Source organism: Myotis nattereri (assembly GCF_964212035.1).
Source record: "Myotis nattereri genome assembly, chromosome: 9".
Classification (NCBI taxonomy): Eukaryota; Metazoa; Chordata; class Mammalia; order Chiroptera; family Vespertilionidae; genus Myotis; species Myotis nattereri.
The window spans coordinates 4,097,595-4,114,900 of NC_138084.1; the positions used below are offsets into that span (position 1 = coordinate 4,097,595).

Below are 17,306 nucleotides of genomic sequence, written 5' to 3' on the forward strand. Positions count from 1 at the left end.
CAGAGGCAGCCCATGGAGGCCCATGGTAGCACCTGGTGAGAAAGAGGAAGCACCTGGTGGCATCCCGCCTGCCTCTCCTGACAGACATTTCTCTCGCTAAACAGCACCTCTCTGTGGCAGCCTCTGGCTCTGCGCTGACAGAGGAGGTGCTCCCCTCCCCGTGGGAGGCGCCATCATCTGTGGCTTCTGCTCTGCCCTTGGTCACTGACTCACTGCACAACACAGCCAGTGAGAGTCCCCCTTCCCTCCTGTGCTTGAGAGGCAGCCCTTAACTAGAGGTTTGTAGAAATGACCCAGCGGCAAAGCGTGCCTCGGTGTATGGACGGCGTTTCACTTCTGACTGTATGCAGATGTTGTCCTGTAGGCAGCTGGGCTGTCCCCTCTCCTGCCAGCGAGTGAGCCTTGTTCCCATGCTAGCCCGGCTTTTACTGTTTCCCTCCTGCCTCTCCCCAGAGACCATGAAGCTGCCCACCTCCTGTTATGTTCCAGCTCTGATAGGAGAGCCATTGGAAGTTCTTGGCGGGAGACCAGCCCCCTGCCACCGGTTGGCTCCCCTGCTTTCCCAGCGTGTGTGATGTGCACATTCCCCAGAGTTCGCATGCAGCTGGTTGGCTCTGTGGTGCCCAGAGATTGGAGCTCTCCTGAAAGGGGAACCCAGCTGCTGTCCTCCCTGGTTTTAGGGGCGGGGTTTGAAAATAGAGAATCATAATCTCCCTCCTCCTCCTCTTCTCCCTCCCCCTCCTCACCCCTGCAACACTGCCGGTAAACTGGAGTGACTGGCTCTGGAGCCGGACTCAGGGACCCAGCCCGCCTCACTGCTCTGCATGGCAGCAGCGATCTGGAGGAAGATTAATGGGCTTGTGAGTATGTGAACAGGGAGTACATTGCGCCTCGGCCTGCAATTCCGTGGCAGGTGTGGACTTACTCTGGTGTAGGGAGACCAGGGCTCTGTAGGGGAGGTGGTGACCCAGCCAGGTATGTGTGTGCCTAAGCCACCTTGTTCCTTAAGACTTGGACGGAAAGCACTTCTAAATACGCCTGCCCTTCAGAGGCGCTTGGTGGGTGGTCGGGAGTTTATTCCTGGAATCTCCTACAGCACAATGTCCCCTTTTTTCTGAGCCAGTCGCTTTCGTTTCTAAGCTGGACTGACTGCCTTCAGGTTTCTTAGGAAGGTGAGGGTAGTGGTAGCTGCTCTGTTGTTAGAAAGGGGATGCTGGGGAGGGGAGCACAGGTGGCCAGCGGGTGGATCATGTTCCCCCGCTGGCTGGCTAGAGAAGGGACACCCTCACCCTCTTCTGCTGACCTCTTCGGCCAGCCCGGGAACACCCACATGGAAACAGCCTCGTGCTGCTGAGGCTGGAGCGCCTACAGCACAGACCAGAGCAGAGCAGCCCAAGCTTGCTGCGAGGGGGCATTCGGAGTTCAGGGCCTGTGACGGGCGGTTTTGCAGAGCCAGGCCCAGCACCGCGGCCTGCTGGGGAGAGCCTAGCTGCCCGGAGCCACCGGCTCGGGTGCTGACCACCTTCCCCTGTTGCTGGGTCTCTCGCTAGTGCCGTCATTGTCAGATTGACCCTCTGGTTAGAGAGGACACCCTGACCTGGTCTCGGCTCGCTGCTGCCTGAGCACCTCTGCCCTAGAGCTGGACCCAGTTTGTCTCCCAGGTCTGACTGAAGGGGGCAAGAAGTGGCCACAGGAAGTTCCGTTTTGGTGGTTGGACTTCGGACTGGGCATTTGGGCATCTGGGAGCCGAGTGCTTTTTTTATCCGAATACGCCCTGAACACTCCCTTCTTCAGCTCTCATCACATCCCGTGGTGGGCCAGGAAAGCTTTGCTCGGGCACTCATTTTTTTGGTTTGTGTTGCTCATCCCTGTATTCTCTCCCAGCCGCTAACAAACCCAAACCTTTCCTACAAAGAACATGGAAAAAGTTGAACAGTGCCTCAAGGTCACTGGATCATAAGTGGTATTTGGCATAGTTAGCTGGTTTGGTGTTTGGTGAGAGCTTTCTGCTTTATATTTGAGCAAAAGATTTCTTGGCGGAAGGCCTCTGTGCTGTGTTCCCAGTGCTTGCCCTGTGTACAGGGTTTGCCCCCTCCCCTCCGCTGACAGGTTGTTTTAATCCTCTTGCCTATAAACAAGTACAGCAGAACGTGTCAGGCCAGCTCCCATGACCTTGGTTATCTCTTCATGGGGTAACCAGCATCAGCTGTAGATACACAGGCACTTGATGGGGTAGAGCTGTCAGGGCGAAGGGAGATGCCAGGAGGAAGCCGGGGTCTGCCAAGGAAGGGGAGTGCTAGGGCGTGTGGTCCTCAGTGAGGGCCAGGCAGGAAAAGTCAGCTGCCATTGACAGGAATGCGGAGAAGACAGTTTCCTTCCCTGTTGCCTTTTGTCCCTGCATTTCGACTCCTGGCATCTCATTTCTCTTTCTCCTGTCTCTCACATCCTGTCTGGAGGGGCCGGGGCCAGGGCATGCAGCTGTTTCAGGAAACTGCCCCGAGACAGATGCGTGTATGCCAGTTCATGGGATACAAAACCCAACACCAAAAATCCCACCTTCCCAAACGGTGCTCTTGTTGTGTTGCCTGGAGGACAGCTGGCAGTGGGAGCCTGGCTGCCATGGAAGAGTCTCCACCCAGAGACACTCGGGAGGTGGAAGTGGAGCTCAATTCTCACCACACACACACACACACACACACACACACACACACACGTTTCCCCCCCTCACAGCTGAAGAGGCAGTGCTCTTCAGCACATAACAATCGGAGACTCTAGCCACACTGTGTGTGTGTGTGTGTGTGTGTGTGTGTGTGTTTCTTAAATGCGAGTCACATTTCCCACTGTGACACTGATTTGCAGTTTCTAGATCCCTCTACCTAGAAACTCTTGTATGTCTCAAGAACTGTGTTGTATACTCTGGATTTTCCTAGGGTGGGGTGTGTATGTTTCAAGTGTTTTTATCGGGGGAGAGTAGAGTGGACTTTTATGGAGGGGATAAGACATGTTAGCTGCTGGAGACTTTTTCTGGTTCTGCAAGAAACCCAGGCTCAAGTACGAGCGGTGCGAATAGAACTTGGCCTTTGACCCTGGAGCTCTAGGCCAGTTCAAAAGGTCCATCTCTTTTTACATGTATAGAGCGTTTGTGGTGATCATTGGGTAAATAAGGGAAAGCCCAAAGCCTTTTTTTATAATCCACCTCCCTCCCCATATCTTTTTCTGGCACCCTACAGAGTAAGTTAGGAAAGCATCTGGAGTTATTACAATAATAGCCAGTATGTCATGAGCATTTAATATATGTCAGGCATTGTTCTGAGTGTTTTGGATGGTGTTGGATATACAGCAATTTCTCACTTTTAAAAATCTGTTTTCTCTTGGTAGAGACCCCTTTATGTCTTGGGGTCTTTGTTGGTGGCTGTACGGACTAGACAGAACAGCAGAATGGGCAGCAGTGGCTTCCTGCTGCCCAATTAGAGTCTTCCAGCCGGAGCTGTCTGGGTGGTGTTTTTCTCTCCGTCTTCAGGTCTTTCTTTAGGCCACCATGCCTGTTGGCAAGTAGAGCTACCCTTCAGGATTTGTTGGGGAAGATCTGTGTTCCTTTTGTAGCCACCCTTTCTTCCCTGCCCTCTTTGGAGGTGAAGAGCTACAGACTTGGCTGCCTGCCTCCTTCAGAACAGCCAGCCTGCTCTTGTCTGCAGTCGGTGTGATAGTGCATCTAACAATGCCCCAAAGTAGCCCTCTTCCCACCCCCACCATCTGTTCATTTGTGGTCCTAGTTCATGAGCTGATGTGTACAGAGCCCCACTCCCAGCTTCAGATCACAGAGGTCGGAATCCTCAGACCCTCCAGCCCACGCCTCCCTGATGCCTTGGCCAGGGCTTAGCCGGCCTTTTCCAGACACTCCCTTCTCCAAGAGACTTTCTTCCTAGGACTCTCCAAAAAGATGAATTAACGGTAAAACGTGCTTTTTATTTATTTTTTAATATGTGTTTATTGATTTCAGAGAGGAATGGAGAGGGAAAGAGAGAAACAGAAACATCAATGACGAGAATCATGGATCGGCTGCCTCCTGCATGCCCCACACTGGGGATCGAGCCCACAACCTGGGCATGTGCTCAGAACAGGAATTGATCCGTGACTTCCTAGTTCACAGGTCGACCTTCAACCACTGAGCCACGCCGGCCAGGCTAAAAGGTGCTTTTTAAGAAGACACTTGTAATGGAAAATGGCTGTCATCTCTTTTACCATACTCTACTCCTAGGCCGAGTGCCTAGACAACTAGGGCACCCTGAAGTAGGACTGTCATTGTCACCAAAAATGAACAACAGTGTATGGCTTTGGGGGCAACCTAGGCCTAAAGCCAGAAGCCGACATGTACTCAGTCTGACTGAGAAGCTGTGTTTTCCGGTCTTCTCTTCTGACCACTGATCTGCCCAGCTAGCCAAGGCACCTGCCCCTGTGGCCCCTTAGCAATAGGGTCCGGCAGTCTGCCCTTGGCCCAGGGTCAAGACCGCAGTAGCAGTGACGGGCCTGGTGAGGTGGATATGAGGCATGTCCCGCTTCAGTTGCCAAGCAGGGAGACTGTTCTAAAGAGCATTTGCTCGTTGATGCGTCAGGGGACTGCCCAGGCTCCCTTTCCTTCTCCCTCTGCTGGAAGTTCTTCCCGGCTCCTTGCTTAGCCCTTCTCTCCTGCAAGGCACTATCCACTCACGGTCCCTTTTCTCCAGCCTCATTCCTCATCTCCACCTGGTTCATATCGCCTTAGCCCAGTGGTTCCCAACCTTATTTTGGCCATGCCGCACCTAAGCATCTCTACCTGATGCCCCCTGTGACGTATAATTCTCATTCAAAAAGTGAGCTATTCACGTGGAGGAAGCCTCAAAGGCCATGAACTTGGTCTAAACAAGCTTCCAAAGAACATGGCATCCATGAGAGAGAAAAATAAAAGGACAAAAGGACAGCTGAAGTGCTGAGAAGAAATCATCAAGAAATTGTTTTAAAAAATAATCATAATATGAAAAAAATAGAAAATAGTTTCAAAACATAATAGAGAACTGAAATGCATAAATATGTCACAATACATACTTATATAATATGTATGAGGCCTCTAGGACCATAAGAAATGCAAAAAGTTTACTGTGAATAACTCATTTTCGAATTGCCCCCCTTAAAAATCAAATTGCCCCCCTGTGGGGCGTGTGCCCCATGTTGGAAACCGCTGCCTTAGACCTTTTGCCCTGCTCAGCCACCCCAAATACTTCAAAGTAACCCTCTTTTACCTCAAGTCCTCTTGTTTCAAGCTGTCACCCAGGTTTTGAAGTTTAGGGAGCCCCATTTCTGCTGCCCATGCTGCTTGCAGAACAAAAAAAGTTCCTAGGTTCCATGGGGAACACAGAACTCATTGCCCTGCTGTGGACTGTGGTTAAGATCTTAAATATGGTTAATCAACTATTCAGCCACAATGGTGGGCCCTCACGGGCTGGCCTGAGGACACAGCCTCTGTTTCTAACACGTTTCTATGGGTCAATAGTTCCTTCTCAGAGCAGAACTCTTGGCAAGCTGGGGATTTCTTTGGTAGCTGCAAGAGATTTGCATGTGCTTATGGAAGTGTCCTCAATACTTTGTAGTCACGGCACCATCTATCACAAAAATGGCCCTGCTGTATGCAAATGACAATGACCAAAAGAAACACACACACCACTTCCTCCCCACAAAGCTTGCCGGAGAGCTGTACTCACTTCCCGGGACTGTTCTGCTGGCCAGGTGAGAGTGAACTCTCCATTCTGACCGAGTTGACCCGTTGCAGGTAGCACTGGGCACCGGTGCCCTCGCCTGCTTGGTTTGTCATGTTCTGCGGTGGGAGGCAGCGAGCACCTCTGCCTGAGCAGGAGCAGCCCGGTCGGATGTGCGGAAAGACCAGCCGTTGAGTTTCTGTTGGTCACAGTGGAGCAGCCGCACTGTAGCCCAGCTAGGTGGGGACAGTCCCAGGCGCGAGTGCGGCGATGGCCTCAGGTGGTGTCTTTCCTTCTGCTTCAGCTCTGACCTCTGGCCATGGTGACTTCTGGGGCAGCCAACTTTGTCCCAGTGTTTTTCTGACTTTTCCTCCTCCTTGACCTCCCTCTTTGAAACTGGAGGAGGAGGACAGCAATATTTGTCCCACTTCCAGACGGAGATGCAGTGGGAAGGGGCACTTGCTTTATTCAGCACCTCGCAGTGTAGGAGGTGCCGGACTGGGTGGGACCCCGAAGGCCCTTGTCCCAGCGCGGGGCTGGGTCTGCTCCCGGCTCAGCATGAATGGTTTAGGAAACACATTGGAAAGGGCAGACAAAGGGTGAAATCGGCACCCGGGTAGCAAGGCTGTTGCATCAATGCTGAGAGGTTTTTGTTTTTTGTTTTTTGTGTGTGTTTTAAGATCTCGTGCTTCTCTTTTACTTTGTGTTGGCAAAAACCCTAGGAGAAGATGGGAGATTCTGGAGGAGATGATTATGCTGGGTGAGTCAACTGCGCTCCCCAGCTGCTGTTTTTAGTTCCTTTGCTTTTCTGTACTAGGAGGCAGTTTGAGGAGGGGGGAGGGGCAGGGGGCAGGGTGTGGTTGCTGATTTGTGTAGCAGGACTCGGAGGCAGGTGTGTATAGGTGACATTTTTTGGCCATCTCGGGCCTTACAATCAGTACGTTGATTCAAGGAAGAAATTTTAAAGCAGAGCTCTCAGTGTGGCAAACAGTAAATAAATGTTTCCTCCAAGTCCCTGTTGCTTTCCCAAATCTGTACCTCTTAGAATGGCTCCAGCAGCACTGCCTTGTCACAGCAGGACACAGTGGTCCTAATAGCAAAGCCGTGGAAGGATTGAGTTAGAAGCAGAGAGAACTGTCTGAAGTGAGAGAGCCTGGTGGTGGTTGGGCAGCAGGAAGTTTGGAGGAGAGGGTTCCCCCTCTGTGATGAAAGGAGAGTTTGGGCTTGATTGAGGGGGGCAGAGACTGGAGGAGGGGGGTGCTGCTGGTTCTGGGCTGTGCCTGTATCTGTATCTGAATCTGTCTCCAGATTGCCTTGAGCTTTGTGTTAGGAGGAAGCACAAGGCCTTATGCCCACCTGAGGAGGCTGTTGGCGGAACAGACACTCCATAGTTGTCATCTGTCCACGGGAGAGGGGATCGCGCACTCGCTGCCCCTTGGAAGCTGCCTGCAGAGTACACTGGTGACGTCCTAACATGTTTTCTCACTCGTTTTTACACATTTGTTTGTGCAGTACCTTGTTGAATACTTCCGCCATGTGCTTAAGCGTTGTTGTGGGCCATGAATTAGACAGACCAGGGTCCCTCCCTTTGTAGAATAGTATAGTGGGAAGGGCAGACAGTAACCAAGCCACTTCACAGGGCAACAGATATCCTGAAAGAGGGGGAAGGGGTTTTGTGGCAAGAGGTTTTGATCTTCTTTTCTCTGCCCTTGTCTTTTCTCCTGGGGGACAGAGGGGTAGGGTGACTTCAAGGCCAAAAAGTTGAACCACTTTGATTTGGTAAGTATAGTCAAACCTCGGTTCTCAAATGTCTCCCATCTCGAACAATTCGCTTCTCAACCTGACAACCCTTTCATGAAAGCTGTATGACCAGTCACAAGTCTCAGGCGACAGAGAAGAGGAAGCCCGAGTATGAGCCAGTTTACCACGGTTGGCATCTCGGGATATTGTGCTGTGAATATTTTTGTGTGTGTGGTTGTTTTTTTTTTTTACTTTTGTAGCTGCTTATTATAATTATTAAATTTTCATTTTTATTGTACATTTCCTTTTGATTAAATTTTCTTTTATATTTCATGTCCTTTTTGTTTTTAAAGTGTTTATTTATAGATTAGACATGTACTATATATACAAAAGGTTAAAACAGGGAGTCATTTGGGGGACGAATTAATTCAATTTACATTATTTCTAATGGGAAAAAATGATTCGGTTTTTGAATAGCCTTCTGGAAATAATTAAGTTTGAGAAACGAGGTTCCACTGTATTTTAACACGGGCCAGCTCGGTGCAGGCACTGTTAGGCACTAAGCGCATACAGAAGTGAGCAAGACATTGTCTTGATCACTCAGAGCTCATGGAAACACAAAGTCAGAAGCAACAAATGGGTACAGATAGGATGGTGTGAGAGTCCAGAGTGGGGGAGATCACTTGCAACTGAGAAGGCATCTTGATAATTCTTAAAACAAAAGGGATTGAGAGGGCTGACTTACCTGGACCACTTAAAGGAAGGCATTATGTGGTAGCTGGTGCTGTGCTTTAGTGAGTATCAGTGGTAGCTCTTCCTACCATAGCTCAGATCCCTTTCCTACCTGCCCCAGGGCGGTAGCTGGGGTCCCACCACAGGGCTAACTCCAGAGGACGTCCTCCCCTCCCACACTAGATGCAGGCAGGCAGTGTGCTAAAAACACGAATTACTTGCAAAGAAAAGGAAGTTCGAGGGAGGCCCAGGCACCTCAGCTGCACTGGTTAGTCTCCATGAGCTCCCCACAATCCTCTGTGGAATGAGCCAAACCTTTCTGCTGCAGGCTGCCTTCTGCCTCCCCCAGAGCCCGGGCTGCTGGCAGGCTGGCTCTCCTGTGATATGGAGGAACTTGTTGGTCTCCATGGTTACAGTAACCCACTGGTACGGGAGGAGCTGAATGGAGTGTGAGGCTGGCAATGTGAGCTTCCCCCAGCCCTTGGCACCATGTGGTACGGGTCTGTGGCTGTTTCTTGGGCCTTGTCTGGAAGGAGTTAAGGAACTGACGAGGAAGGGAAGAACAGGCACCCCTCCGTCCTCCTCTGGGCTATTCGGGGGCAGAGATGGGTGCCTTCTCGCTCACCCACTCGTCTTGGCAGGAGTGGTTTCGTGTTAGGAAAGGGTCTTTGCGTGACAGCCCAGCCGTGGTAGAATTATGACTTGATTCTAGAAGGAATACCAGCTTTGCTACTCTGGTACTTGTAGTCAAGATCTTGGAGATTAAAGCTCTTCTTAGGGCTCAGAGAACCCCTTGAGATGAGAAGAACAGTCCTACCTGAAAGTAAAGAAATTGTTGAGACCTTACCGTGTACAGGCGCCATGGCCCAGTCAGCACCATGTCCTCGCCGCGCTGATCCTGTGAGTGTGGGCAGCCAGTGGCCTCGTGTCCCAGGTGAGGACACAGACTAAGAGAAGGCAAGTCATCTTGCTCATCAGCTGGTAAGGACCAAAGGCAGGACTCCCTCCCACTCGAGTCTGTCTCTCTCCAGAGCCGCTCCTCCCATAATGCAGCAGGCAGAGAGGCTGCAGTGAGTCTAAGGTGCAGTCCCCTCCCTAAGTTCTAGAAGGCGGGAACCAGGTCTCTGAGCTTTGCAATGGCCCTGGCTCCAGAGGTAGGCACTCAGCAAAGGTTTGCTGAAGCGACAGCAGTAGTTGGGGAATGAGATAGCACTCCCTCGGTGGACTCCACCAGTGTTTCAAGCGACTCTGATGACAGGACGTTGAGGGGTGCTCATTGTATTGTGGCTTCAGTGGACTAGGGGGGGGTGAGCTGGAGGTGGCTCAGTCTGATCTCATGCCAGGTCAGCTCTTGCCTGCTGGACTTCCCAGGCAGGCCCTGGCTTCGGCTGTGGCTGCTTTGAGGCCCGCAGGCTGCTCCCCTCGTGGCCCAGGCTGCAGTGCTGGTCACCCTGGCTGGGGATGAGGCTTGCCGCCCAGGGCGTTAAAGATGCTGCCTTTGCTTCAGTTTCAGGCTCTGCTTGTGTCCTTTGTCAGGGAGGCACTGCCCTGGCTGGAGAAAGGAGGGGCCCTTTGACTGTTTGCCACAGCTTCCCCTCCTCTCTGCAATGGGGTATTAAGGAAAGGGGTCCCCCAGGTGCAGCCATCACGTTAGCTTCAGGGGCGTGGGAGTTGCATCCAGCTTCCCCACTGGTCAGTGCTCACCACAGCTTTACAAGATCTCCTACCCAGAATGCTCCACTGGTTTATTACCTCCTGGCAGTTGAGAGTGACAGTTATTCAGGATCAAAGGATGCAAAGAAAGCGCTTGGATGCAGTGAAGGAGGAAGGGTTAGAGAGCTAGTGACTTGCCAGGGCCGTGTGACTTTGCAGCTTAGTCCTACCCCGTCTGTCCCAGCCTCTCTGAGGTCAGTGCTTGGTACTTCCTCAGTACAGAAAGCCCCTTCCTGCCCGGCAAATAGGACTGAGGAAACCTCCTTCCAGTCGCTTCTGAGTAAAGGGCAGGTGGTCCCAGGCCAGCCTGAGCCCACGGTCCAGGGCAGGGCCCACTTTGGAAAGGAGTGGTCCACTTAGGGGACCACCTGGGAGGCCTTTAAAACAGCCCTCCACTGCTGACCTTACCAGGCAGTGGCCTTCCTGTGGTCCCAGCACCTTCCTTGCATCTTCACCTCTTCACCTCTCTGGTCTGGAGGAAGAGCCAGGGACTTACCTTTTGGGGGGAAGTAAAAGCAGATTAGGCATCAAGAAGGGTTGATGGCTGGTAGAGGGGACAGCAGAGCACTCAAGTGGGCACAGACGCCCTGGGCTCAGTCCCAGCTCTGCCTGGGCAAGTCTCTTCAGTCCTGTGCTTCAGTGTCTCATCTGTAAAGTGCGGGCCCTGCCTACCCCGTCGGCCTCTGGTGTGAACACAAGCAGTGCTTGCTGGCAGACATTGCTATCAGAAATGCCTGATCTCATGTGTAAGACAAACGCTGAAGTAGCGTGATCTTCAGGTGTCTGTGCTCAGGTGTGGGAGGTCACCGAGGGGATTATGGCCGACCAGCATGGGGTCTTTAGGGTGTTGTTTCATGGGAAGGATCCTAGCCTAGGGTAGTGGAATGAACGGGAAGGAGATGGCGAGCCAGAAGAAAGGTCAGGATCAGAACACAGAGCACAGACAAGGTCAACGGGGGCTTTGCAGGAGGAAGGTGTGAGGAAGGGCTGCCCCCGGGCCCTAGGACAGTGATGGCGAACCTATGACATGCGTGTCAGAGGTGACACGCAAATTCATTTTTTTGGTTGATTTTTCTTTGTTAAATGGCATTTAAATATATAAAATAAATATCAAAAATATGTCTTTGTTTTACTATGGTTACAAATATCAAAAAATTTCTATATGTGACACGGAGAGAGTTAAGTTAGGGATTTTCAAAATGCTGACACGCAGAGCTCAAAAGGTTCACCATCACTGCCCTAGGAGCTTGTAGAGAGCAGCCTTGTTGTGTGTGTGTGTGTGTGTGTGTGTGTGTGTGTGTACGCGCGCGCGCAAGGGGGCAGGAGATGAGGGGCTGGAGGTTGGTGGGAACTTAGGAATAGATTCCCAGAAACAGGGTTGGAAGGGACTCAGAGGGACATTTCATTCTTCAGCCTTTGGGTAAAATTTAGAACCCGAAGACCTCTAAAGGGCTTCACTGGATCCCTGGACCCCCTGAAATTTGTCCAAGATATTTTACGTGTAAGTCACATGCATTTTTCTAAGGCTAAACACTGCTTTTTGTGGACTAAGGGTCCATCTGCCACTGCTGGATAGCTGGACTCTGCCACCTGTCCCCCAGCCTTGTTCTTGGTGGGTGGTTTGCTGGTCTTGCCCCCTCTGGGTCAGCGTGTCTGATTCACATACTCCTCTCTACCCTGCCTCCGACTTCAGCCCTTTCCCAGGTCCCACCTGCCGCAGGTGCGATAAGGACTTTATGACAGCCCTGGCTAGAGTGAGTCTCCTCCTCACCCTCTCCCAGCTGTTACCCAGCAAAGCACCTTGGGGAGGGTGGGGCAGCCACTTCCGGTGAGGGGGAGGGGAAGGGAGAAGGAAGTTGATCTAAACCCGCCTCTTTCTCTCTTAGTCTCCCTCCTTCCTGGTCCCCTCCTGCCCCTTTCCTCCCACCTTGCTCCTGGTGTCGTGTCCTGAGCTGTCTGTATTTCCTGGCTACGAGGGCCTGGCCCGCAAGAAGCCGCCGGCTCGTCCCCGCTGCTCTCCTTGCCAAGCCCGGGCTCTCTGCTAGTGGTAGTTTCGGTTGCGACATAGTCCAGGTTCCCAGGCAGGAGCCGCTGGGCCTGGCTGCTTTGCTGCTTTTCACTGAGGAGGTGGTGGAAGGTGTCGCCTGCTTCGGCTGAGTAAGGGTGGCTGGCGGAGCGCCCCCGCCCTGGGCCTGGCTCTTCCCGGCCTCTGTACTTTGCCCTCGCTGCCTGACAGGTTCTGCTGTGGCTCTGCTGGATGGAAGTTGCTGGTAGTCCTTGTCCCCTTCTCCAGCCGGGTATGTTTTCCTCTTTTTTTTTTTTTTTTTTTTTGCTCTGGGTTGCCCTTTCCTCTTCTTTGCCTCCCACCCAAACACGGGCTCTTTGAAGAACTGCTAGCACTGTAGTGAGATTCATGGGAAGGTGAAGAGGCATTGGCCAGGACAGGAAGAGCACCCACCAACAGAAGAGTCTCCCCTACGATCGAGTCCGCAGACTCGGCCAGAGTGAGTGGTAGGGGTGGTGGGGCCGAGGCCCAGGGCGGGCTCACGGCCACGACAGTGAGGGAGATTGCATCCGGGTGGTCGCCCGGGGCTAGTGCCAAGGGGCACTTTCTCCCTCCACTCCACAGTGCCCGGCTTGCTCTGTCCTGGCCAGGGAGTGCCTGCTTGTCACCCTCCCAGCTTGGTCCCTTCCCGGAAGCCTCGGGACACTTGAATGCAGAGCCCAGAGCGGAGCTTTCCTGGGGAAGAACTGGTGGTAGGAGCCTCCAGCCCCAGGGAAGGGGCCCTGCCTACCTGAGTCAGCGCCCGGCCTCTGGGGTGGAGGCTGTCTTCCGGGCCAGCCTGGTGCCGCCTAGGCCAGGCTGGGATCCCAGGTGGAAGGCCCACTGAATGGAAGGCTCTTTTCCTTTCATCCCCACGTCCTGTGTTCTCTCCTCTCTGGAGGACGCTGCAGCTGTTGAGGCCCTGCTCCTGCGCCAGGCCTGCTTGGTAACCGGCGTGGTCTGCCATTTGGCTCCAAGGACGGCTCGAAGGGTGACTCCCTTTTCTGTCTGAAGGCTGTCTGAGCGCCATGGGGTCTGCTTTCAACCAGCTTCCTCAGCCACGGAGCTGCCTGGGCTGTGCGTCAGCCAAAGCTTTAGGAATGTCTGCTGCCCCTTGTCTTCCTGTGGGCAAGAGGCTAGAGGGAGAGGGGAGGGCGTGGCTGTAGCCAGACCCTGTTTGGTTGGCCCGCAAGGGCCGCCAGTCCTCAGCCCTCCACCCGTTGGTGAGATGTGGGTCCAGGCGGATGGGCCGAGACAGAAGCAGGGAAGGGACTCTCTTACCTCTTCTCTGGCCTCCTGGAAGCCTCTTCACTGGGGGCCTGGGTCCAAGAAAGTTTTCTACTGGAGATTCCTCGTTTCTGTACTTTCCCCAGTGGGCTCTCCTCACCCGGTTCCACCTCCCTGCTCTGGGGGACGTACTACAACTTAGAAGAGGCCAAGAGGTTAGGACAGTGGTCGGCAAACTCATTAGTCAACAGAGCCAAATATCAACAGTACAACAGTACAACGATTGAAATTTCTTTTGAGAGCCAAATTTTTTAAACTTAAACTATATAGGTAGGTACATTGTTATTAACTTAATTAGGGTCCTCCTAAGCCGGCCTTTGCTAAAAACGTCCTCCATCTGATTGAGGTACGTTCGCCGAGGTCGACCCCTTCCAACTCTCCCATCCACACTCGTCTTGTACACTTGTTTCGTCTATCTCCTTCCGAAAACCGACTTCTGCGCATGGCCACGAAGTTTCAATCGCACTGTATGTGTGCGCCCGCACGTGGTATTTTGTGGAAGAGCCACACTCAAGGGGCCCAAGAGCCGCATGTGGCTCACAAGCCGCAGTTTGCCGACCACTGGGTTAGGAGCAGAACTACACACTGAGTCCTGAGAGTTGGGTGGTTCAGTCCTGAAAGGGGAGCGGGTGACTTTGGGGTCAGGGGATCAACGAGCACACACCAGTGCTCTCTGCTCCTCTGGGCCCTAGACAAGCAGAATCTCCACTCTTTTACTGTCCTGGATACCCGGCGTGGAGCCAGCCCTTCCCAGCTGCCCTGTCCAGTCTCTCCTGCGAAGAGTAGGGGTGCTGGTGACAGCCGGCAACAGGAGTCATGGTGGGTGGTGGCCAGCGCTCAGCCGTGACCTCTTTCCAGTGGTGAGGACCATAGCGTCTCTTTCCAGCCTCCGTCTGGGCTGCAGCCAGCTCAGGAGGACTTGACTTAGATGCCAAAGTCTTGTTGACAAGAAGACTCTGGTTTTAAGAACAGTGGTATTTGGGAACTAAAAATAATGTCAGTAATAGTTGCTCTTTCCTGATTGTTGGATAAAGCATTGTGTGTGTGTGTTCTCTTAGCTGCCCAGTGTGAAGTAGGGAATAGTGTATCCACTGTACGACACGGAAGCTAATGCAGTGGGTGGTGGGTGGAAGCGAGTGATGTTGGACAGAGCTCTGCGACATCGACCGGACTGTCTCCTGACACAGGTGTGGGGTCACCCCACACCACTCATCTTTGGATGCTTTCCTTCTCCCTTTGTGATAATCTCTTCTCCCTCTTAAGGATGGTGTTGATGATGATAAAGTCAGCCGGTGTTAGTAAGTGGCAGGTTTGGGATTTGAACCCTGGCAGTTTGTCTCTGGCCCTATACTCTTAAGCCCCTCTTGTAACTGTTGTTCCTTGAAGTCCATCCAGCATTCAGCTCATCGTGACAGGAAGTGCTGTCCTGCTATGCCATGCAGAGCAGCCCCTGGGGGTAGAAACACCAAGAGGTATGGGCAGAGCACAGACGGGCGGTACGGGTCCTTGATATTTGGCTCCCGAGGGGCAGAGGGCCCGAATTCTCAGGTAGATGCTAAATCCCTATTCCAAATTTTGAGGACGTGGAGACTGCCAGATCCTACCCTCAGAAAAGAGGGGCGTGATGAGAGTCAGGAGGTGAAGAAGAGGTTGCCAAGGAACTTGCCCACCCACCTTCTTGTGGGAGCTGGGACAGAGGAAGGGCCCTGGTAGTGGTCTTGCAGCGCCTGCAGGAAATGGGGCTGAGAAGCAGTGGGCCATGGAGGCCAGGCCCTCAGGACCCTGTTGAATGGGACCTGGTGTGCCCTTCGGTAGACAGAGCAAGTACCGTGGAGCCTCGACATGCCCTTCTCTCCAAGGGGTGTAAATCTTAGAGTCCCTTTTGGAGGGAAAGAACAAGTATTTGAAAATCTACTGGCCTAGCAAATGCTGTTTGAGGACCAGCCAGGCTTATGTGAGCTGCATGATGTCTGGACACCAGAGGGCAAGAGAGCGCTGTGGGCTGGGGGACACAGCAAGGCTTGGGGGAGTTCGACTTGCAGAAGACAGAAGGTGCCCTGAAAGGCCCAGGAGCCTCTCCTTTCCGGCCTACTGTACACATGAAATCCTTTCTCCTCAAAGGTTCAACCCGAGCGTTAGCCTGCGGACTGAAGGGTCCTGGGTTGATTCCAGTCAAGGGCACATGCCCGTGTTGCAGGCTTGATCCCCAGGAGAAGGCCGATCCATGATTCTCTCTCATCATTGATGTTTCTATCTCCCTCTCCCTCTCGCTTCCTCTCTGAAATCAATAAAAATACGTTTTTTAAAAAGGTTCAACCCATGTGCTTCTGGGATCTGAGCCAAGCAGCTCACCCCAAACCAGCCAGCAGCTACTGCTATGCAGAGAGAAAGGAGAGCCTCCATTGACACAATGAAGAAGGGAAACATCATAGCAGATACTTTGTGTTGTTGTTTTTCTGTCTGAAAAGCATCTGGTTGGGGACGCTCGGGAACCCTGGACAGTTCCTTGGTGGTAGCAAGTCATGCCTCTCCTCTGTGGTTTGTGGGCTTGCTTCACTTACAGCCAGAAGGGGCTGTGAGAGGAAGAACTTTGACTCACTCCTCTGGTCATCCTGCTCCCCTCCAGACGATCTCCTTGAATTTCCAAAGGCAGCGTGGATGGTTCTGGGAGGAGGCCCTGGCAGTAGCTTTGCCCCATTTGCTGGATTGATGATGTCGTGTGTTCTTTGAGAGATAAATCAGGACTCTAGACAAGACTCGGACCAGACTCTGAACAGTTTTACTGAGATATAATTCTCATACCATACAGGTCACCCATTAAAGTGGACTATTAAAAGAGCTATGCATCTATCACCACAACCTCCCCACCCTCTTCTGCCCTCAGCCCTCAGCCCTCGACGAATCTGCTATCCGTCTCCATGGCTTTGCCTATTCTGAACTTTTCATAGAAGTGGAATCATACAATATGTGGGCCTTTATGACTGGCTTCGTTCACTCAGCGCCATGTTTTCAAAGTCCATTCGTGTTGTTGCATGTGTCAGAACACTTTTTTAAATTGCCAGTGAATATTGCACGGTGTGGCTATTGCACAGTTTATCTGTTCACCAGTTGATGCACATCTGTGTCATTTCCACTTTCTGGCTATTATGAATATGGGATGTTTTGAATGAACATGCATATAAAGTTTTTGTGTGGACATACATTTCCACTGCTCTTGGGTGTGTAGCTAAGAGTAGAATTGCTGTGTCGCAGTATTTCTGTGTTTAGTTAGCCCTTTGAGGAATGTACAGTCTTCGTATGTCTTCCTCTGGACCATACCTTTCTGAGTTGTGTTTCTACACCTGCTCAGTGCTGCTGCTATTTCTGCTTCCTCACCCTTATTTGAGCAGTGGGGTGGCTAAGAAGGGCAGACTGTTACCTTGCTCAGACCCTGCCGTTCAGTTAATTCATTACACAGAATTCATTGAGCACCTACCATAACCCTGCCTGTCTAGTTGCTGGGCTGTAACAGTGTGTACACACGTCTTCTTGAACTTCCACTCCGTTGGGATAGACAGCAGATCACTGCAAAGTGAGAAAGAGGAAGGTTAATGTAAAGTGAGTGCACGGAAGTGGTTCTGCTGCTGCTGCTGCTCCTTGGAGATGCAGCCTTCTCCCGGTGTGACAGGCACCAGGGCGCATGCGGGGAGCTGGCAGGGCAGTGTACTTACAGGGTGCTGTCCCTCCCTGCAGCCCACCTTGGGACACCTCGACTCCAAGCCCAGCAGTAAGCCCAACATGCTGCGGGGCCGCAACTCAGCCACCTCTGCTGACGAGCAGCCCCACATCGGCAACTATCGACTCCTCAAGACCATTGGCAAGGGCAACTTCGCCAAGGTGAAGCTGGCTCGGCACATCCTGACCGGGAAAGAGGTGAGCGCTGGGGTGGGGAGCCTGGCAGCACCTCCCAACTGTTGGCACCCCCATAGGTAGTGGTGGCTCTACTACCACAGCCATCCTCTTGTTTACTAGACAGAAATGTGATCTGAACAAACAGGAGTGCCAAGAGGGATGGGACAAAA

The 17,306-nt window shown here is 52.5% G+C and overlaps 1 protein-coding gene across 5 annotated transcripts in view; it reads left to right on the forward strand.

Moving 5' to 3' along the window:
- MARK2 (microtubule affinity regulating kinase 2) overlaps positions 1-17,306 on the forward strand; it is a 56,775-nt gene that overhangs the window by 24,020 nt on the left and 15,449 nt on the right. For 4 of the 5 annotated variants that reach the window (XM_081099761.1, XM_081099758.1, XM_081099759.1 and 1 more), the window contains exon 2: positions 16,978-17,157. In XM_081099761.1, the coding sequence (XP_080955887.1) occupies positions 16,978-17,157 (180 nt within the window). Of the gene's footprint in view, positions 1-16,490; positions 17,158-17,306 lie in introns of those variants that run through there. The other variant, XM_081099762.1, reaches the window with a different exon arrangement.